Source organism: Ipomoea triloba, chromosome 5, assembly GCF_003576645.1.
Source record: "Ipomoea triloba cultivar NCNSP0323 chromosome 5, ASM357664v1".
NCBI lineage: Eukaryota > Viridiplantae > Streptophyta > Magnoliopsida > Solanales > Convolvulaceae > Ipomoea > Ipomoea triloba.
The window spans coordinates 1578552-1600723 of NC_044920.1; the positions used below are offsets into that span (position 1 = coordinate 1578552).

Sequence of the window (22172 nt, forward strand, 5' to 3'; positions counted from 1 at the left end):
CAGTATTGTGTGTATAATAAATAAAATATTTTAAATATATTTGTGTACTGAATGTATATTATTTGATAATATACAAAATAATATACTTTTAGTATTCAAATAATGTACTTTATATATATAAATAATGTACTTTTTATTTATGCTCCATACAACTATGTAGGTCATGCTTCACACAATAATGCTTTGTTAGGGACTAAAAATGGAATATCATTTTTTTTAATCAAATAAGGAGGGGGTACCTAGGGATGTGACCAACTAAGTGGTCTCTCTGATTCTACGAACTCGCGTAGCCTGCACAAGATCATTAATGTAGATCTCCTCAAAATAAAACACATACAAATATATACATACTCACTCATCATCACTGTTGCAAAAATCTCCGCCTAGGCGCTAGGCGCTCCTAGACTGAGGCGAATTGCTCCCTAGGCGTCGACTGGGCCGAATTTGGCCGAGTTAACCCGCCCAACTCGGCAGAGTTAGCCGAGTTAACTCGAGCGAGTCGGTCTTGTTAATTTTATTATTACATTTATATATATTTAAATTTATTTATTTATATAAGTAAGAGAAGTAAGATATATATATATATATATATATATATATATATATATATATATATATATATATATATATATATATATATATATATATATATATATATATATAATATATACTCCCTCTATCCCATTTTACCTGTCCTATTTACTATTCATTGGTCAAACCAACTCTTACTTCTTTGCTTATTTTCTTTAGTAATTTTTTATTATTTTTAAATTTAATTTTTTGTGTTTAATAGTACTTTTAATGTAATTTCTAAATATATAAATTTTATATATTAATGCTAAACTTAATAATATGAAAATTAGATTAAAAATTACTTCAGTCAAGTCTCGTTAAACGAACCAGACAACCATTTTGGGACGGAGGTAGTATAATATAATATATGACATACACGCACACACATGAATTAATTTTTTGTTTTTATAGGTCGCCGCCTAGAACCGCCTAAGTACCGCTTAGGCGCCACCTAGACCGCTTAGGCACTAGGCGCTAGTCTACCGCCCGACTAGCGCCTAGCGCCTATTGCAACCATGCTCATCATACAATAACAAAATACAAAACATAAAAAATTACTCGGTATTATATTATTTCAAAAGCAATTATAAATAAGGAGACAAAAAAAAAACAAAATAATAATGCTCAATAAGTGAATAACGAAACAATATACTATATACACGAACTGGGTTTATCTGGTTCATGTACTATATGTGTATGTATATATATGCACATGCACAAATACATACAAAAAATTTGGAGGAAACAAACGTGTGTAACGGGAGAAAAATAAGAAATACATAAACTATATATGCACACACATATGAAACTGCAAAAAAAAAAAAAAAAAAAAGTAAAAACATATTATCGTACTTTAGTAATGATGAGAAGCTGCAAAGTTAATCGTAAGAGTTTGAGAAAAGTTTAAAAATATATGTACTTATATGCAGGGTTTTAAATTAAAGTATATTTGAAATAATAAAAAATAGTTATTATGAATGGGCTAAGAATAGCGCGCTAATGTATGTATTCAAAGTAATTTAATTTTTCTTTGTGTTCCCTTCTTTCTTTGTATCTAATAAAATTATATTCAATATAACTATTGTGATATCCCCGTTAGGAACAATATTTTTTTCCATAAAATTTTGTTATTAGATTAATAAAAATGCAACGTAACTATCGAATAATTGGTGATTGATCAATATTTTAAAAAAGATCAGCGAATGCGCTTAGGTGGTTGGGTGAAACATAACTTTGGAATTAGGAGAAACGTACTACTTAGCATAAGAAAGGCATTATATTAAACATATACTAGGTACGAGACAATCTTGGAGAATGTAAATACAAAACAAAAGGTTATTTTCTTAATCAAAGAGGTAACAATATAATTGTGCTGCTCAATTTCTTCTAAGTCCTCCTCGGTTTCTTCTTCTTTTCATGTGCTGCTTTACAAGCCACTTAATAATTAGTTCTGCCAAAAAAGAGAACCCAATTGTTAATCCAACAACCAATCCAGACACACACCCAGCAACTGCAAACCTCCAATCAAGCATGGCTTCATTTTCCAAGCTCTCATCATGTACATCATCATCTTCACCGCATTTTCTTGAGAGTGGGGTTCCACACAGTCTTGCATTTCCTATGTAGGAACTATTCGTGAAAGTATTGAATTGGTTCCCCAAAGGAATGTGGCCAGCTAGTTGGTTATAAGACATGTTCAATACTTCTAGGAAAGTTAGACTGGTGAGTTGTGGAGGAATCATTCCAGAGAATTTATTCTGTGAGAAATCTAAAGACTCTAGTTGAGATAACTCTCCTAATAATGTTGGAATTTGCCCATTGAAGGAATTTCGTGACAGATTGAGCACAACCAGTGATTTCAGTTCAGCAATCTCATCCGGAACATTGCCATGGAACTTGTTGTTTGACAGATCCAAAGACACAAATATCGTCAAGATCTTAACCAGCACCATCTCATATCCTTTGTTCATGATGGTCACTGAATCATGATAGTAGCCATCATGCTCTCCAATGAGGCTGGACAGTGCTTTGTTTTCCCCACCCATAGTCATTGCACTCAAACTTTGCAAGAAATATTTGGACAACTTTCCGGTGAAATTATTGGAAGACAGATCAATTATGATTAAGCTTGGCAGCACAAACTTTGTCCTAGGAATCTCCACCTCACCATAAAACATGTTGTTTCGTAAGATAAGAACATTGAGTGAAGTGAGTTTTCCCAACCAAAATGGGAAAGTATCAGAAATCATGTTGTTTCCTAAATCAAGAATCTCCAGCATTTTGCAATTGGCCAGTGACCTTGGCAGCTTCCCTTTCAAGTGATTGCCGTTAATATTAAGAGTGCTAAGATGTGTTGCAAATGTAAAATTAGAAGGCATTTCATGATATCTGTTTCCTTGCAAGTTCAAAACAGATAGAGTTTCAAGCTTTACCAAGCACTCCGGAATCAAACCACTCAAATTGTTATCTGATGCATCAAAGAACGCTAAGTAACTCATATTGCATATTCGGGATGGAAGAGATCCTTTGATACGATTTCCATGAAGTAAAAGAGAAAAGGTATATGAAGAAATATTTGTGGGAATTTCATCAAAGACAGATAAAAGATTGTGAGAAATATTCACAACTTGAAGCTCATTATGCCATATCCAACTTGGTATTTCACCTTCTATCTTGTTATCAGAAAGGTCAAGATCCTGTAAAGCATCAAAGCCTTTCAAGAACTTGGGAAACTTAGAAATGTTGCAAGAACGCATCACGAGAGTATTTAGCATCATGAATGAACCATTTCCCTGAGCTGATGTTTCAAGAAAATCAATTGTATTTCCAGAAAGGTCCAACTGCTCAAGAATGTTGCTCCCCAGCAGCCAACTAGGAACATAACCTCGGATGTGATTGTATGCAAGGTTAAGATCTCTAAGCTGTCGTACTTGATTCTTCAGGAAAATGGGGAAATCAGATAAATTGCACTTCTGTAGATACACGTCTTCTAGCTGAGGCAAGTGAAAGCTTCTATCAACACTTTCAACTGTCAAACTATTGCTAGAGAGATCTAAAAGTGTCAACATCTTGAGATTCTGCAACATCTCAATTTTCACACTACCATTAAAGTTGTTAGTGGCCAATGCTAAACCAATTAGGTTAGGAAGCTGATATATTGATTTAGGTACTACCCCACTCAATTGATTGCCACTCAAATCCAAATTAGCTAAAACAGAGGAAGATGCATTAGAGAACTCCTGGAGTTCACCATTGAATTTGTTATTATTGAGTAGCAAATCCTCCAGAGATGGTAGTGTGAAAACAGAAGAGTGAATTCCACCTGTGAGAAGATTGGATGACATGTTAAGGTACGAGAGATTTGGCACACTTGTACTATGGTATGGGGGTAAAGAACCAGTAAATCTGTTTCCTCCAATGTCCAACCAGATAATACTTGTGAGGTTTGCTAGTGATGAGGGGATTAAACCTGAGAGCTTGCAGCTAGAAATATCTAAAGATCTCAGTGACTGAAGATTTCCAATGGACTTAGGCAATTCTCCACTGAAATTCGTGTGAGAAAGTGAAATGATTTGCAAAGAAGTTTGATTTGGAAACTCTGGAATCTGGCCACTTAGAAGGTCATTATAGGAGATGTCAATGGTTTTCAATTTTGGAAGGACAAAAACATTTTCTGGGAAATCAGAAAATAGATTGTTATGGTCAAGCTTCAAATAAGACAGAGATTTTAGTGTTCCAAATGAATGGTGGATTGGACCGTTCAACTCACAATGTGACATGCTTAAAGCCTCAAGATTAGGCAATGCAGAGGATAAGACTTGAGACCAGTTAGAGCCTTGAGCTGAGAGGTCTACATAATCAAGATACACCTCTTTTAAAGAATTCAGATTCATAATAAAAGATTCAAGGTTTGGTTTTCTTAGCTTTACATCAGATTCGAAATTCCAAGAAAGATGAAGAGACACCAACCTCGTCAGCGTCGAAATCCCTACAGGAAGCTGACCAGAAAAATGAGTATAGGAAAGGTTAAGGTGAGTCAAATTCCTGAGTTTCTCAAACCCCAATGGAAATGGATTCTCGTCGAAATTGTTGCATGCAAGATTGAGAGTTTGAAGATGGTTAAGATTGAAAATGGGAAAATTTTATACTGTAACTGAGGTCCAGCCCAATGACATAACCGGTGGCAGGGTCACATGAAACGCCATCCCAACTACAGCAATCCTCCACCTCCATATTCCATTCCATCACCTTCTTCGAAGAGTTCCTCTCGTTGCATGGATAAGACGGCGACAGTGGGGGTGAATGAAGGTTCAGATCTCTCAGCTGTGACAGTGCTAACCATTGGTTGTGTACACATTTTTTAGTTGTAGAAGATGAAGATGAAGATACAACAACAACCACATTACTCTGCAACATAATAAAAACAAATATGAGAATTAATAATATGTTTAAATGAATGTAAAGTGGTTTCATTTTATGTATTATATATGTTTATGTTTGAAGGTGCGGAGATAATATTTAATGGAGGGGCCGATATATAGAGGAATGACATGGGTGAGATTTTTTTTTTTTTAATATAAAATGGGAGCAAATTATTTTAATGACTTTTTCTTTATTTTTCTATCCCGATGAACACGGAATCTAAAAGATATATTAAGAACTAGTTTAAAATATACACATCTGCAAAAATAATAAAAGAAATGAGAGACTATATTCTTACTTGAAATTGTTGTTAAACGTGGTTTTCTCCCTTCAAAGTTGTTAACATGTTTAAATCTAGTTGCTTGTACATTGTTCTTAATTAAACTCTTATACACTTAAAAATTATTTCTAATTTTATTTTTTTTATTTATAGGTAATACATTAATTATTTATATTATCTTTTGTAAAATAATTTCTCATAATATTATAAGATAATGTAGTTTTTATGCAAATAATGGTTGTTTAATCTCCCCATACTACGACGGAGACTTGCTTTTAGGTCTTCTTTCATGCACACTTTTCCTAGTCTTTCTTTAGCCATTCTTTATGACTTTATGCAAATTCTAAAGTATTCATTTCACAACCACAATTCTTGCGTGGAATTTGGTTCACAAAAATTTGAGTTGTTGTTGGCAAATGCACTTTTGTTTTTTGTTTTTGTTTTTGTTATTTATTTAAGATTAAACTTAATTCTTTTTAGTTGAGAGAATTATTGAGCCGGGCATTTGGTTCAAGTAATCTTAGATTACTATATGAGTTTGGTAATGTTATATCATCTTGTTTGGTTCAAGTTATGAGATTACCTGGTAATGTTATACTACTTCAAAGATGATGTGGCGATAATATTTCAAAGTAATGTTATTATCTTCATTTTCTCAGGTAATCTTAAATTACCTTGAATTATTACAATTTTGTCTTGTTAACTAATCTTATATAATAATAATAATAATAATAAATATGTTTATATAATCAAATATACATGTGTGTATATTTATATATTTATTTTTTTAATATTTAAGCATCACACAACACACACACACACACACACATATATATATATATATATATATTATTGAAGATATTATAATAAATTGATCTATATAACCTAAAATTTATATAACTCTTAACCAAACAAGTTAATATTATATTTCACAATCCAAACCAAACACAACATAAGATAATCTTACATTCCCAAATCTAACATTACCTTCCTGGATAATCCTATATTCCTATTACCTGGGGTGAACTGAAAGCCCCGTAGGATTTGTGTGAGATTACTTTAATCTAAAACGAAGTTTTCTAGATTAATGGTATATGACATTATTTATATAAATATTCCCTTGGACTCGGATATATCCATTTGCACTAAGACCAATTATTTTTGAACATATCTCTATAACGTTGTAACTCATGTTATTGGTTTTTGGACATAGCTCCCACTAGCCAATCACAAATTTTGAACCCCATAAAACTTGTTGACCTTTCGATCTTTGTGTGTGACCTTGTACGTTCTTGTAACCTTAGCAGTAACATTAAACACTTTAACATCACAAACAATGAACAATATTGATAAGTATTTAATTGCACTTATTTCTTCTTTTTTTTATATTATATATAAATAAATTACACTTATTTTTAATACCTTATCTATTATGATTTTGCTTGTATCCAGTTGAGTTTGATTGAGTATGATGCTTAATTTATTAATATTTGATTCTAAAAAATTTCTAAGAAAAAATGGCACAATATAATGTACATTTTGTGACACGTATATATGTTGAGAGTATTTTAGTCATATCTCATGTTCAGAGAATGAGACTATGAGAGTATTCCCAAAGACCACAAAAGAACATTTAAATTACCTTTCAAAAGAAAAAAACATTTAAATTAAGTCTTGCTTTTTGTATGCTTTTACCCAAATGATAAAGGTGGTTGTCACAACTTTCCTCAAAGATACAAACTTTATTTAGCCTTTCCAACACAGCTTTTAGACTTTTAGCTAAAGTTATTAATACTTTGATCAGTCTTTCATATAAATTTATATTATAGTCTAGACTTGCTTTTAAGTCTTTTAAGTCTTCTTTGCCGATTACCATACTTCACTCAAATTCTAAACACGGTTTTCACGTACAACTTCTAGTTGGAAAATTAAAATGAGAGTTAATATTCAATTGGAAAATTAAAATGAGAGTTAATATTCAATTTAGCCTTGGACTATAGTAGTTTTTTCTCGATTTAGTCATAAACGACTTTTTTGTGTTTAATGAAGTCTTTGGCTTTGATGTTTTCTCAATTGAGTCCTATGTTAAAATAACATGGTAATTTCACCTATATTAATATCCAATTTAATTTTCAACTACAGTAGTTTTACTCAAGTTATTAGTCTCCGACTGTAGTGACTTTATCCAATTTAGGTGAAGTAAGCTAGCTAGCTAGACAAGGACATTCTCATAACTCATGAATGTCTAAGAGACATTTCATCTAACACCTTGGTATTGACATCACATACTTCCCTTTCCTCAAAGGTGAAGTAAGCTAGCTAGCTAGCTAGGTTAATTAACTCCTCGAGTCTAGATTAGGTAATCACTTTCTAATCAGAACTCAATCATGTTAATTAACATGCAAGTCTTATCTCACTTACTCAACTATAGGGGTGTGCATTCGATTAATCGAACTTTTCAAACCTTTTAACCGAACTAGAATTTCTATTTTCGAATTAACCAAACCAAAATTTTTTGCTATGAAAGATTTGGCACACTTGTTGTTGTGGGCACGGGAACCAATAATTGGCTGTTGAATATTTCAGAATTGGTTTTATTAATTAATTAGTATGATTACTTTAAAATTATTTTAGATTTAGTTTGTTAGAATTATATTAAATTTAATGTTTATCTTAGTTTGTTAGTTAGGATTAGTTTATCATATTCTAAATAATTATCTCATTCATGTGGTTGTAATTAGCTTGCTAATGGTTATTTAAGGCCATCGCATGTCAAATGAAATACACAGTTGAGAATTTTTGAGATAGAAAACTCAGTGTTTTCTGGAACTCAGGATGAGTTCGGCCGTGATGAGTGGATCATGGCAAACCTGACTTATCAAGGAAATTACCATCCTTGTGGCGTCATTCCCGGTTTTTATCGTTCTACAACCGGACGTGGCAAACCACTATACATCAAAACCCAAAAACAACCCTTTACCCAACCTAAATTAAACCTACAAATTGATCACACCAAGCCTAATAATCATTCTAAAAAAATCCTTTTTAAATTAGAGTGTGAGGAGAAGATCGGGCCAACCAGATTCGCATCATTAAGAGAAAAAATAAGAGAGAAAAACAAAAAGAAAAAAATGAATTGAGTGCACAAAAGAATGAGGGAAGTGCAAAAAAAATTTCTTTTGCAAAAAAAAGAGAGGTTGAACAAGCTATAAAAGCGGGGAGGTCAATTTTATTAATGTTATATTAAGGGCCTAGTCCCGAGGCTACTAACCTCAAGCACTTGCCCGAGGCAGTGTCTTCTTTGATGCAGGACTTTAAAGACATCTTTCCCACAGAGATGCCTATTGGGCTACCGCCAATAAGGGGGATTGAACACCAAATAGACTTGGTGCCTGGGGCACCAATTCCCAACTGTCCTGCCTATAGATGCAGTCCTGATGAAACTAAAGAAATACAAAAACAGGTAGAGGAGTTACTGTCCAAAGGACATGTGAGAGAAAGTCCCAGTCCTTGTGCAGTACCGGTGTTACTTGTGCCAAAAAAAGATAGGTCATGGAGAATGTGTGTTGATTGCCGTGCAATCAACAAAATAACAGTTAAATACCGTTTTCCCATTCCCCGTTTAGATGATATGTTAGATGAATTGCATGGTGCATGTATGTTTTCTAAGATTGATTTAAGATCTCGCTATCACCAAATTAGAATACATGAGGGTGATGAATGGAAAACAGCATTCAAGACCAAACAAGGTCTATACGAATGGCTTGTTATGCCATTCGGACTCACTAATGCACCTAGCACATTCATGAGACTTATGAATCATGTGCTCCGAGACTTCATAGGGAAAAACGTAGTCGTATATTTTGATGATATACTAATCTACAGCAAATGTCTCGAAGAACATATTAGGCACCTACGACAAGTGTTTACAGTCTTGAGGAAACATTAACTATATGTTAACCTTAAGAAGTGTGAATTTTGCACAAATTCCGTTCATTTTCTTGGCTATATTGTTAATGCCATTGGAATTGAAGTGGATAGTGCCAAAGTTAAAGCTATCCAAGAGTGGCCCACACCAAGAAATGTCAGTGAAGTACGAAGTTTTCACGGCTTAGCTAGTTTCTATCGCCGATTTGTGAAAGACTTTAGTACTATTGCTGCGCCACTAACTGAGGTGATTAAAAAAATGTGGGTTTTCAATGGGGGGAAAGGCAAGAACGTGCGTTTAACCTTCTAAAAGGAAAATTAAGCACTGCGCCCGTACTTGCTTTACCTAATTTTGAGGCAGCCTTTGAGTTAGATTGTGATGCTTCCGGGGTGGGTATAGGCGCTGTCCTCATGCAAGGAGGTAAGCCTGTTGCTTACTTCAGTGAAAAATTAAATGGGGCAAGCCTGAACTATCCAACCTATGATAAAGAGTTCTATGCTCTTGTTAGGGCACTAGAACATTGGGAACACTACTTAAGGCCTAAAGAATTTGTGATTCATACTGACCATGAATCCCTAAAATATTTACGGGGACAGGGAAAGCTCAATAAGCTCAAAATGGGTGGAATACATTGAATCATTTCCTTATGTGATCCAATATAAGCAGGGTAAGGAGAATGTTGTAGCTGATGCATTGTCTCGTAGGTATACTTTGTTGTCTGCGTTGCATGCACGATTTCTTGGATTTGAGCACTTAAAAGGATTATATGTGCATGATAGTGATTTTAGTGGTGTTTTTGCTGCATGTCAGAGGGGACCGCATGGGAAATATTATTTGCATGAGGGATTTTTGTACAAGGCTGATAGACTTTGCATTCCGCATTGCTCATTGCGAGAAATGCTAGTCAAAGAGGCCCATGGAGGGGGTTTAATGGGACATTATGGGATACACAAGACTTACGAAGTTTTGTGTGAACATTTTTATTGGCCTAAAATGAAAAGAGATGTTGGTAGAGTTTGTGAGCGCTGCATTATTTGTAGGCAAGCTAAGTCCACAAGTATGCCTCATGGATTGTATCTTCCATTACCCGTGGCAGAGCACCCTTGGCTTGACATCTCGATGGACTTTGTTCTGGGATTTCCTAGAACTAAACAAGGGCATGATTCTATATTTGTTGTAGTGGACCGTTTTTCTAAAATGGCACACTTCATCCCCTGCCATAAAACAGATGACGCAAGTAATGTAGCAAACTTATTCTTTAGGGAGATAATAAGGTTGTGATAACTCTATTTCTAAATGCCTTTTTGCCCCACTTCCTATTTATTTTTATAGTAAAGTATTGTCACTTGAGTGGAATTTGTTACTTGATTGTGTGATTTTGTGTTAAAGGTCTACTCATCCGCAACAAGTAGAAAAGGGAGCACATTTGATGGCTTCGAATCAAATTTTGGTAGCTTAGGATCTCACTCAAGGAGGAAGAAAAGCAGCGGAGCGCAAAATGGAGCAGGAAAAATTACTGAAAAATGAAATGGGTAGTGACACGGCCGTGTCCCTACCCGTTTTGGTCTGCCCTAAAACTGATCACCAAAATGGGTACTGACATGGCCGTGTCACTACCCATTTTGGTCTGTGCTGTTCTGTATAAGTGCGTTTTTTGCTGCATTTTTTGGGGATTCCGAACCCTAGCTAGCTTAGACTCTCTCTACAATATTTTCCTTAGTATTTTCAGCTTAGAATAGCTTAGATTAACCTTGTAGAACATCTTGCAAGCATCTTTTGGTGATTTTTGGAAGGGATTCCAACAACATCTCCCATCTTTATTAGTAAAATCTCTTATTTCCTCTTCTTCAAGTGTTCTTACTTTTATTGTGGATTTATGTTTTCCTTGTTGAATCTTGTTATGTTTACCTTAAATATGAGTGAGTAGTCTTTCATATGGGTTAGATTTGGTGTTTATTGCTCTTATTGATGCTTGTTAGATGATTATTGCATAAAGGGGATGAACACCCATTTAGGGTTCTTGAGTTTGAATTGGGTTTATTGCTATCTTTCAATAATTAGTGTACAATGATTGTTGTTTGTCTTTGGAAAGTCTTTTATCTCAATGGAAATTGGATGGAAGACTTGAGCCAACCCAATCTCAAACCCATTTTCTCTTCCATGGAAATAGGGGTAGATTTGGGGCTTAAATAGCTTTTGTCCTTCAAGAACTTGGGTTGAAACACCATGGAAATGGGGCAACCTTTGTTCTAATCCTTGTGGAAACTTGGATTCTTTTGTGCTAGCATCAAGAACCTAGGGTATAGTTAATCCCCCAACTCAAGTGTTAATGCATCAATAGAGTAATACACCTAATCTAACCCATTTTTCCCAATAGATTTTAATCCTAGTTTAATCTAGTTTTTCCTTTATATCCTTATTTCCAAGGTTACCTATTAGTTGTTAATATTTAATCCTTCATATGGTTGCTTGGATCCTTATGGGTTTCAAGACTTTAGTGACTAGATTATAGGTAATTAATCCTTACGTGCCATAAACTCCAATCCTCGTGGTTCGACATTACACCCATTTACACACTCCCGCTTACACTGCATCACAATTTTGGCGCCGTTGCCGTGGCAGAGCACCCTTGGCTTGACATCTCGATGGACTTTGTTCTGGGATTTCCTAGAACTAAACAAGGGCATGATTCTATATTTGTTGTAGTGGACCGTTTTTCTAAAATGGCACACTTCATCCCCTGCCATAAAACAGATGACGCAAGTAATGTAGCAAACTTATTCTTTAGGGAGATAATAAGGTTGCATGGCATACCTAAGACCATTGTGTCTGATAGGGATGTTAAATTTTTGAGTTACTTTTGGAAAACACTCTGGGGTAAGTTAGGCACCAAACTTTTATTTTCGACTACTTGTCATCCTCAAACAGATGGACAGACGGAAGTGGTAAATCGAACTTTGGGAACATTGTTAAGAGTGTTAGTAAAAAAAAATGTGAAAACATGGGAAGAATGCATTCCAATTGCCGAGTTTTCATACAATAGGCATGTACATAGTACTACGGGTTTTTCTCCTTTTGAAGTTGTATACGGTTTTAACCCTTTAACTCCCCTTGATTTGTTGCCATTCCCCGTGAAAGAGTATTTGAACACAAATGGCGCTAAGAAAGCTGAGATGGTAAAATCGATGCATGTGAAGGTTAGCCAACAAATTGCTAAAAGGAATGAGCAAGTAGCCAAACAAGTCAATAAGGGTCGAAAGCACGTGGTCTTCAAGCCCGGGGACTTAGTTTGGGTGCACATGCGCAAAGAAAGATTTCCAACTCAGAGGAAATCCAAGTTGCTTCCTCGTGGGGATGAACCTTTTAAAGTGTTGGCCCGAATTAATGACAATGCCTATATCTTGGAGTTACCAAGTGAGTATAATATTAGTGCCACCTTTAATGTTGCTGACTTAACTCGTTTTGTTGCAGATGAAGCTGATTCGTGGACGAATCTTGCTACGGAGGGGGAAGATGTTGAGGACAACGCAGGACAAACAAATGGCATGCAAGATCCGTTGCAAGTCACGGGAGGTCCTATCACACGAGAACGGGCCAAGAGGTTGCAAGGAGCTTTAAATGGACTCATACATAAGTTAAACAACAATAAGACTGAGTTATGGGAACTTGGGGAGAAGAGTGAAGCTAAATATGTGATAAACGCATTTTGTATACTTTATTTTATTATATTTTATTTAATAATTTTTAGTATATAGTTATATTTTTGCTTATTTTTATTTATTTTTACATTTGCGTTTGCTTTATATTTATCTAATAATTTTAAATAAATTAATATAATAATAATGTAGTTTGTGTTAGGTTAGTATTAATAAGTTAGACTAGTTTTATTTGGACTTTTATTTACTTTTGTAATTTAAGAATTTATCCTTTTGCGTTGAACATACGGGGATGGTCCTCTAGTCAGCAGCAACGAACGAAAAAAAAACAGAGGCACAGAATTTCTCGGCTTGGCATCGGATCCGCTCAACAAACAGAAACCTCCTGAATGGACAAGTGTTCAGCAAGCGTCAGACGAAATGGTCTCGATGGCAATCCGCGGTTCTCGTCCCTCTGCAAAATCAAGGCCATGAATTGCAACTGTGTAAGCGGAGAAAGTGTTGAGCTTGAACATTATAAATGGAGGATTAATTCAAGGAACGGAGACCACCGAATCATTCACCAATATGACACTACCTTGACATCGAAATCAATTGTTCTCACCGGAATTCTTTTCGGTGAAGCAAAGACCGCTCGACTTTCGGGCGTGCAAATTTCTGGGCGGTAGAATTCCGTACTCACCATCGGCGGCGGCGTAATCGTGGTCTTCTTCTGGCGGTGCTGAAAATTCCCGGTCAGCAGCTTCACTTCTCCAGCCAACATCACTCTGACATTCAATTTCGGCGGTGGGCAACAAAAGCATTGGCAGCACTAAATTGTACCTGGTTTCCATTCTTCTTTCCTTCAAAAAGCAATTCCTTTCTTTGTTAATTCCTAAATTTTAGTTGTTGCTTTGTGTTGCTACGGGTCCACTGAATTAATTGTTAGGTGAATTTGCTGCTTAGCTTTATGAAATTTGTTTTTAAGATTGATATTAAAATGCTTGGTTAAAAATTATTATCTGGGAACATGAATGCTTTTACGATGAAAATTCTGCATTTCTATTAATTCTAATTTTGCCAATCAATTATGTTGTTATCTTGCAATTTTGTATCTGACCAATTTTAGCATAGCTTAATCTGTTAAGGGAATTAACCGAGNGCACGTGGTCTTCAAGCCCGGGGACTTAGTTTGGGTGCACATGCGCAAAGAAAGATTTCCAACTCAGAGGAAATCCAAGTTGCTTCCTCGTGGGGATGAACCTTTTAAAGTGTTGGCCCGAATTAATGACAATGCCTATATCTTGGAGTTACCAAGTGAGTATAATATTAGTGCCACCTTTAATGTTGCTGACTTAACTCGTTTTGTTGCAGATGAAGCTGATTCGTGGACGAATCTTGCTACGGAGGGGGAAGATGTTGAGGACAACGCAGGACAAACAAATGGCATGCAAGATCCGTTGCAAGTCACGGGAGGTCCTATCACACGAGAACGGGCCAAGAGGTTGCAAGGAGCTTTAAATGGACTCATACATAAGTTAAACAACAATAAGACTGAGTTATGGGAACTTGGGGAGAAGAGTGAAGCTAAATATGTGATAAACGCATTTTGTATACTTTATTTTATTATATTTTATTTAATAATTTTTAGTATATAGTTATATTTTTGCTTATTTTTATTTATTTTTACATTTGCGTTTGCTTTATATTTATCTAATAATTTTAAATAAATTAATATAATAATAATGTAGTTTGTGTTAGGTTAGTATTAATAAGTTAGACTAGTTTTATTTGGACTTTTATTTACTTTTGTAATTTAAGAATTTATCCTTTTGCGTTGAACATACGGGGATGGTCCTCTAGTCAGCAGCAACGAACGAAAAAAAAACAGAGGCACAGAATTTCTCGGCTTGGCATCGGATCCGCTCAACAAACAGAAACCTCCTGAATGGACAAGTGTTCAGCAAGCGTCAGACGAAATGGTCTCGATGGCAATCCGCGGTTCTCGTCCCTCTGCAAAATCAAGGCCATGAATTGCAACTGTGTAAGCGGAGAAAGTGTTGAGCTTGAACATTATAAATGGAGGATTAATTCAAGGAACGGAGACCACCGAATCATTCACCAATATGACACTACCTTGACATCGAAATCAATTGTTCTCACCGGAATTCTTTTCGGTGAAGCAAAGACCGCTCGACTTTCGGGCGTGCAAATTTCTGGGCGGTAGAATTCCGTACTCACCATCGGCGGCGGCGTAATCGTGGTCTTCTTCTGGCGGTGCTGAAAATTCCCGGTCAGCAGCTTCACTTCTCCAGCCAACATCACTCTGACATTCAATTTCGGCGGTGGGCAACAAAAGCATTGGCAGCACTAAATTGTACCTGGTTTCCATTCTTCTTTCCTTCAAAAAGCAATTCCTTTCTTTGTTAATTCCTAAATTTTAGTTGTTGCTTTGTGTTGCTACGGGTCCACTGAATTAATTGTTAGGTGAATTTGCTGCTTAGCTTTATGAAATTTGTTTTTAAGATTGATATTAAAATGCTTGGTTAAAAATTATTATCTGGGAACATGAATGCTTTTACGATGAAAATTCTGCATTTCTATTAATTCTAATTTTGCCAATCAATTATGTTGTTATCTTGCAATTTTGTATCTGACCAATTTTAGCATAGCTTAATCTGTTAAGGGAATTAACCGAGTAAACACCATACCTTTTAATTCCATGCTTAGTAGGATAATTGAATGAATAATTTGATTGTCTTTTCAAGTTGTTCATTTGGTTCCTAAACCCGAGTATTCCGTAAGTTCTTTTAAGCATAATGGGTTTTAATGGTTTGAATAAATGTTTTATGCATATGAACTGTTAAAGCACGTGACTACTCTAAACGCCATACAGAGTAGTCGTATTAATGAAAGAACGAACCCTTAGTTGATTGGCAGTGTAGACTTAAGATGCAGAACTAGTAGTTGTATTAAACTCATGTTCCTAGAGTTTCATCATCCTGCTACATATCAAGTTTCTTGTGATTTCCTTATTGTCCTTGGTTTTAAGGTTATTTGTCCTTTCTAAGTTCTCTACATGCTCTTGATTTAATTTTTCTGCAATTGAACTTCCTTTTAAACTCTTTAAGATTATTTCTTCTGTTTTTTTATTTTTAGTTTATTAAATTGCATAGTTTTAATTCCTTGTTGGTTCGACCCTTGCCTTTGCACACTATCACTACAACTGATTCGTGCACTTGCGAGGACATATATTAAAATTGTCCATCAATATGTCAATGTGGTTGCGGTCCAGGATTGAGTTTCAAAGAAGCTGGTCAAATAAAGGGAAATTAGTCTTGTAAATAAAAATTGAATTTTTATATTCAATTTTTGTTTTCTAGCTTAACTAATTGCTCCCTGGTCTCTTGAGATAATAGCTAATTCTTAGACCGGTAGTATAAATAGCCTCTTCATTTTTCTTTGAATACAGACAATGTATGAGATTAGAAATCAAAGTCTTACGCATTACATTGCAAGTTTTCTCTCACTGGGTCCTATGTGAGCTCTTTCGACTTATCAAGGAAATTACCAACCTTGTGGCGTCATCCCCGGTTTTTATCGTTCTACAGCCGGACGTGGCAAACCGCTATTCACCAAAAATCCAAAAAAAACACCTTTAATTCCAACCCAACGAAACCTAAACCTGCAACAAACACCCACCCGTCCTTCACTTACTATCTGTCCAAAACTACCGAACTACCCGAGAACCAACTATGACCGGTTCGAGTAATCTTCAGCAGCACGAAGCTTCACTCCGGGCTGCCGAATCGCAACACTTGTACTCTCTGAAATGGGGGTAAAGAACCAATGAATCCATTTTCACTAATGCCCAACCTTATAAGTTATAATACTTGTGAGGTTTGCTACTGACGATGAGATTAACCCTGAGAAATCGGAGCAATAAATTTCTAAACTTTTCAGTAACTGAAGACTTCAAATGGACTCGGGTAATTCTCTATAAAAATTTGTTTCATGAAGTGACAAAATTTGCAAAGGTTTATGTTTTGGAAAGTCTAGATACCGACCACTCAGATGGATATTTCTCGAGATGTCAATGATTTGGAAGGCGAAAAACAATTTCTGGGAAATATTGTTATTGCTTGTAAAGTTATAGCTAAGCTGCAAATAAGACAGAGATTTCAGTGTTGCAAATGAAGGGTGGATTGGACCATTGAGATGACAGTGTTGCAAATGAAGGCATTTCGAGATAGGTTGAGCACAATAAGTGATTTCAGTTCGCCTATCTCTTTGGGAACATTGCCATGGAACTTGTTGTTTGACAAATCCAAAGCTACAAATATTGTCAAGATCTTAACCAACACCATCTCATATCCTTTGTTCATGATGGTCACTGAATCATGGTAGTAGCTATCATACTTTCCAATGAGACTAGACAGTAATTTGTGTTCCTCGCCCATAGCCATTGCACTCAAACTCTGCAGGAAATATGTAGACAACTTTCCAGTGAAATTATTGGAGGACAAATCAATTATGCGTAAGCTTGGTAGCACAAACTTTGTTTTAGGAATCTCTACTTGACCATAGAACATGTTGTTTCGCAAGATAAGAATTTTGAGTGAAGGGAGTTTTTCCAACAAAAATTGAAAAGTATCAGATATCATGTTGTTTCCTAAATCAAGAATCTCCAACATTTTGCAGTTGGCCAGTGATCTTGACAGCTTCCCTTTCAAGCGATTGCCATTGATATTAAGAGAAGGAAGATTATTGTAGGCAAATGTAAAAGTAGAAGGCATTTGATCGTATCTGTTTCCTTTCAAGTTCAAAACTGATAGACTTGCCAGCTTGACTTGACACTCCGGGATCAAACCACTCAAATTATTATCTGATGCATCAAGAACTTGTAGGTTGCTCATATAGCATATTCCAGATGGAAGAGATCCTTTGATACGATTTCCATGAAGATAAATGTTGGGTCCCTCCTATGTGAGAAGTGAGCTGGCAGCATAAAGACAAACAAAGAAAACAACAAATAAAATGTAGTGGGAAGCATTTGGTAGTGTTTACTTTGTCAGCAAGTGAAAAAGCAAGCAAGCATGCATTATTCCCTTTTTTTTTGTTGTGTTCGGCAGTAGTGGGCAGCAGCAAGTGTGGAAATTTTATTTCCATTCTTCTCTCTCTTTTTTCGGCCAGTAGAGAGAAACACAGAGAGGCAGTGAGTTCGGCAGTTCAGCAGAGGAAGAAAAACTCATCTTTCTTCTTCCTCTTCTTTTGGCGTTCGGCGGTTCATCAGCAGAAGGAACAAACTATTTTCTCCTTCATCTTTGGTGCAGTTTTGCCGTGCTATTTTGTCGTGGGTTTGCCTAGCTCTTGGGTACTATCTTCATCAAATATTTGAGGTCAGCTTGTATTTATTCCAGGCATCTCTTTGGATAATCTCGTAATATTTGTATTCATTTTTATCCTAGTCTTGGAGATTGAATATTTTGAGTACGAGATATTATTCCTTTTAGCCTGTGAATATTATAAGAATGTTTTGGCCTAGGAGTTGTTGTATTTGATGATTTGTGAATGTATGGCTCGTGTGGTAGCCTGAAACTTTGTACCCGAGATTTGTGATAGTGGAAATTGTTGTTGTTGGTGGCTCGTGGTTTTTCCCCGTAGTTTTGGGGTTTTCCACGTAAATCTTGTGTTCCTTGTGTTTATATTTATTTTTGGGCTATTGTGTATTATCTCGTATTTGTGTACCGTGTCGGGTCTGTGATTTTGATTGTCACAGGAAGTGGGATTTTTCCCAACAAAGTGGTATCAGAGCCCTGGTTGTTAATTTGGTATATTTGACATGGAGGCAAATACGAGTAATATGGTGAGATTGAATGGTAAAAATTATCACATTTGGAAAACCAAAATGAAGGATCTCCTGTTTTTGAAAAAGTTACATCTACCTGTGTTTGCAAGTGCAAAGCCTGAAAATATGTCAGATGAGGAGTGGGACTTTGAACACCAACAAGTTTGTGGATATATTCGACAGTGGGTTGAAGATAATGTTTTAAACCACATTATTAATGAGACACATGCCAGGAGCCTATGGAATAAACTTGAGACCCTGTATGCTTCTAAGACAGGCAATAACAAATTGTTTTTGTTGAAACAGATGATGAATATAAGATACAGGGAAGGTACATTGATCAATGATCATGTTAATGATTTTCAGGGCGTTCTTGATCAGTTGTCTGGTATGGGCATCAAATTTGAGGATGAGGTACTTGGTCTCTGGTTGCTTAATACTCTACCAGATTCTTGGGAAACATTTCGAGTTTCATTGACCAATTCTGCTCCCAACGGTGTTGTGACCATGGAATATGTCAAGAGTGGTATCTTGAATGAAGAAGCAAGAAGAAGATCTCAAGACACATCTACTTCTCAGTCAGATATTTTGGTTACAGATGATAGGGGGAGAAACAAGCAAAAGGGTCAGAGGGGTAGAGATAAAAGCAGAAGCAAGTCAAGGTCAAGGTACAAGGATATTGAATGTCATTATTGTGGTAAGAAAGGTCACATCAAGAAATATTGCTTCAAGTGGAAAAGAGAAAAGAAGCAAGACAATAAAGATGGTGATACTGGGAACCAAGTTGCGACAGTTAGAACAGATTTACTTGTTGACTGTGATGAAAACGCCATCAACGTTGCATGCCATGAGACAACTTGGATTGTGGATTCAGGTGCAGCCTACCATGTTACACCAAGGAAGGAATTCTTTTCTTCATATACTCCAGGTGACTTTGGAGAGCTCAAAATGGGTGATGATGGTCAGGTGAAGGTGACGGGTACCGGAACGGTTTGTTTGGAGACAAGCAATGGCACAAAGTTGGTACTTAAAGATGTCAAGCATGCACCAGATATCAGACTGAATCTTATTTCTACAGGAAAACTTGATGATGATGGTTTCTGTTGTTTCTTTGGTGATGGGCATTGGAAGATCACTAAAGGCTCACTGGTTGTTGCACGAGGTAACAAGTCTTCTAACTTGTACTCTTTGCAAAGTTCTGTTTCTGATGATTCAGTGAATGTTGTAGAAAAAGAATGTGCATCAGAATTGTGGCATAAACGACTTGGTCACATGAGTGTGAAGGGGATTGATTACCTTGCCAAGAAGAGTAAGCTTTCTGGGGTTAAAGAAGCTAGATTGGACAAGTGTGTTCACTGCTTGGCTGGAAAACAGAGAAGGGTTTCTTTCATGAGCCATCCTCCTTCAAGAAAGTCAGAGCCACTTGAGTTGATACATTCTGATGTGTGTGGACCAATGAAGGTTAGGTCACTCTGGAGGTGCAGTTTACTTTGTAACCTTTATTGATGACTATTCTAGGAAACTCTGTTACTTTGTAACCTTTATTGATGACTATTCTAGGAAACTCTGGGTCTATACTTTGAAGCACAAAAGTGATGTGCTTAGTGTGTTTAAAGAGTTTCATGCCCTTGTTGAGAGACAGACAGGGAAGAAATTGAAGTGCATCCGTACTGATAATGGCGGTGAATATTGTGGACCGTTTGATGAGTATTGTAGAAGGTACGGTATCAGGCATCAGAAAACTCCTCCTAAGACACCTCAGTTAAATGGCTTAGCAGAAAGGATGAACCGGACTATTATGGAGCGAGTCAGATGTATGCTTGATGATGCAAAGTTACCTAGTTCTTTCTGGGCTGAGGCAGTTTCCACAGCTGTTCATGTTATCAATTTATCTCCCGTTGTTGCTTTGAAAAATGAAGTTCCTGATAAAGTTTGGTGTGGAAAGGAAGTTTCTTACGATCACCTTAGAGTCTTCGGTTGTAAGGCATTTGTGCATGTTCCAAGAGATGAGAGATCTAAGTTGGATTCGAAGACTAGAGAGTGCATTTTCATTGGTTATGAGTTTGATGAATTTGGCTACAGGCTGTATGATCCAGTTCAGAAGAAGCTAGTCAGAAGTCGTGATGTAGTGTTCTTTGAAAATCAAACCATTGAGGATATTGACAAAGTGAAAGAGCCAGAATCTCATGCTAGTGGAAGTTTGGTTGACATTGAGCCAGTTTACCACAGAGGTACACATGATGTTGATGAGGTTCAGGAAAATGTTCAGAATGGTGATCTTGTACCAGAATATCAGGATGATGCAGCTAATGTAGATGGTCATGTTGATGATGTTGTGCACCAAGAACAGGAGGTTCCTTCGCAGGTTCCAGTTGATCTTCCGAGAAGGTCTGTTAGGGAGCGGATACCATCTACTCGTTATTCTTCTAGTCAGTATGTGCTTTTGACTGAATGGGGAGAAAACATGAGTCTTATGAAGAAGCTGTGGAGAGTGAGCAAAAGGGACAATGGCCTGAGGTTCGTTGCTCTATCGCCGAGTTGGTGATTACTTTCACATAGTCGGTAGGGGGAGATTTGTTGGGTCCCTCCTATGTGAGAAGTGAGCTAGCAGCATAAAGACAAACAAAGAAAACAACAAATAAAATGTAGTGGGAAGCATTTGGTAGTGTTTACTTTGTCAGCAAGTGGAAAAGCAAGCAAGCATGCATTATTCCCATTTTTTTGTTGTGTTCCGCAGTAGAGAGGCAGCAAGTGGAGTGAATTATTTTTCATTCCCATTCTTCTCTCTTTTTCGGCCAACAAAAAAAAAAAAAAAAAAAAACACAGAGAGGCAGTGAGTTCGGCAGTTCAGCAGAGGAAGAAAAACTCATTTTTCTTCTTCCTATTCTTTTGGCGTTCGGCGGTTCATCAGTAGAAGGAACAAACTATTTTCTCCTTCATCTTTGGTGCAGTTTTGCCGTGCTATTCTGTCGTGGGTTTGCCTAGTTCTTGGGTACTATCTTCATCAAATATTTGAGGTCAGCTTGTATTTATTCCAGGCATCTCTTTGGATAATCTCGTAATATTTGTATTCATTTTACCTTGTTCGTGGTAATTGAATATTTTGAGTACGAGATATTATTCCTTTTAGCCTGTGAATATTATAAGAATGTTTTGGCCTAGGAGTTGTTGTATTTGATGATTTGTGAATGTATGGCTCGTGTGGGAGCCTGAAACTTTGNGAGTACGAGATATTATTCCTTTTAGCCTGTGAATATTATAAGAATGTTTTGGCCTAGGAGTTGTTGTATTTGATGATTTGTGAATGTATGGCTCGTGTGGTAGCCTGAAACTTTGTACCCGAGATTTGTGATAGTGGAAATTGTTGTTGTTGGTGGCTCGTGGTTTTTCCCCGTAGTTTTGGGGTTTTCCACGTAAATCTTGTGTTCCTTGTGTTTATATTTATTTTTGGGCTATTGTGTATTATCTCGTATTTGTGTACCGTGT

At 36.3% G+C, this 22172-nt stretch overlaps 2 protein-coding genes across 2 annotated transcripts; both read right to left on the bottom strand.

Annotated features, from left to right (window-relative positions):
• Positions 1–1949: 1949 nt before the first annotated feature.
• On the bottom strand, positions 1950–5596 carry LOC116019615 (receptor-like protein 48). The gene is made up of 3 exons (XM_031259888.1): positions 5573–5596; positions 4722–4980; positions 1950–4561 (listed from the first exon to the last, which is right to left on the bottom strand). Exons 1-3 carry the CDS (start codon positions 5594–5596, stop codon positions 1950–1952), a joined length of 2895 nt encoding a protein of 964 aa, XP_031115748.1.
• Positions 5597–17019: 11423 nt separating this feature from the next.
• Positions 17020–17754, bottom strand: LOC116019616 (receptor-like protein 43). The gene has a single exon (XM_031259889.1). It carries the CDS (start codon positions 17752–17754, stop codon positions 17020–17022), a length of 735 nt encoding a protein of 244 aa, XP_031115749.1.
• Between the last annotated feature and the right edge of the window lie 4418 nt (positions 17755–22172).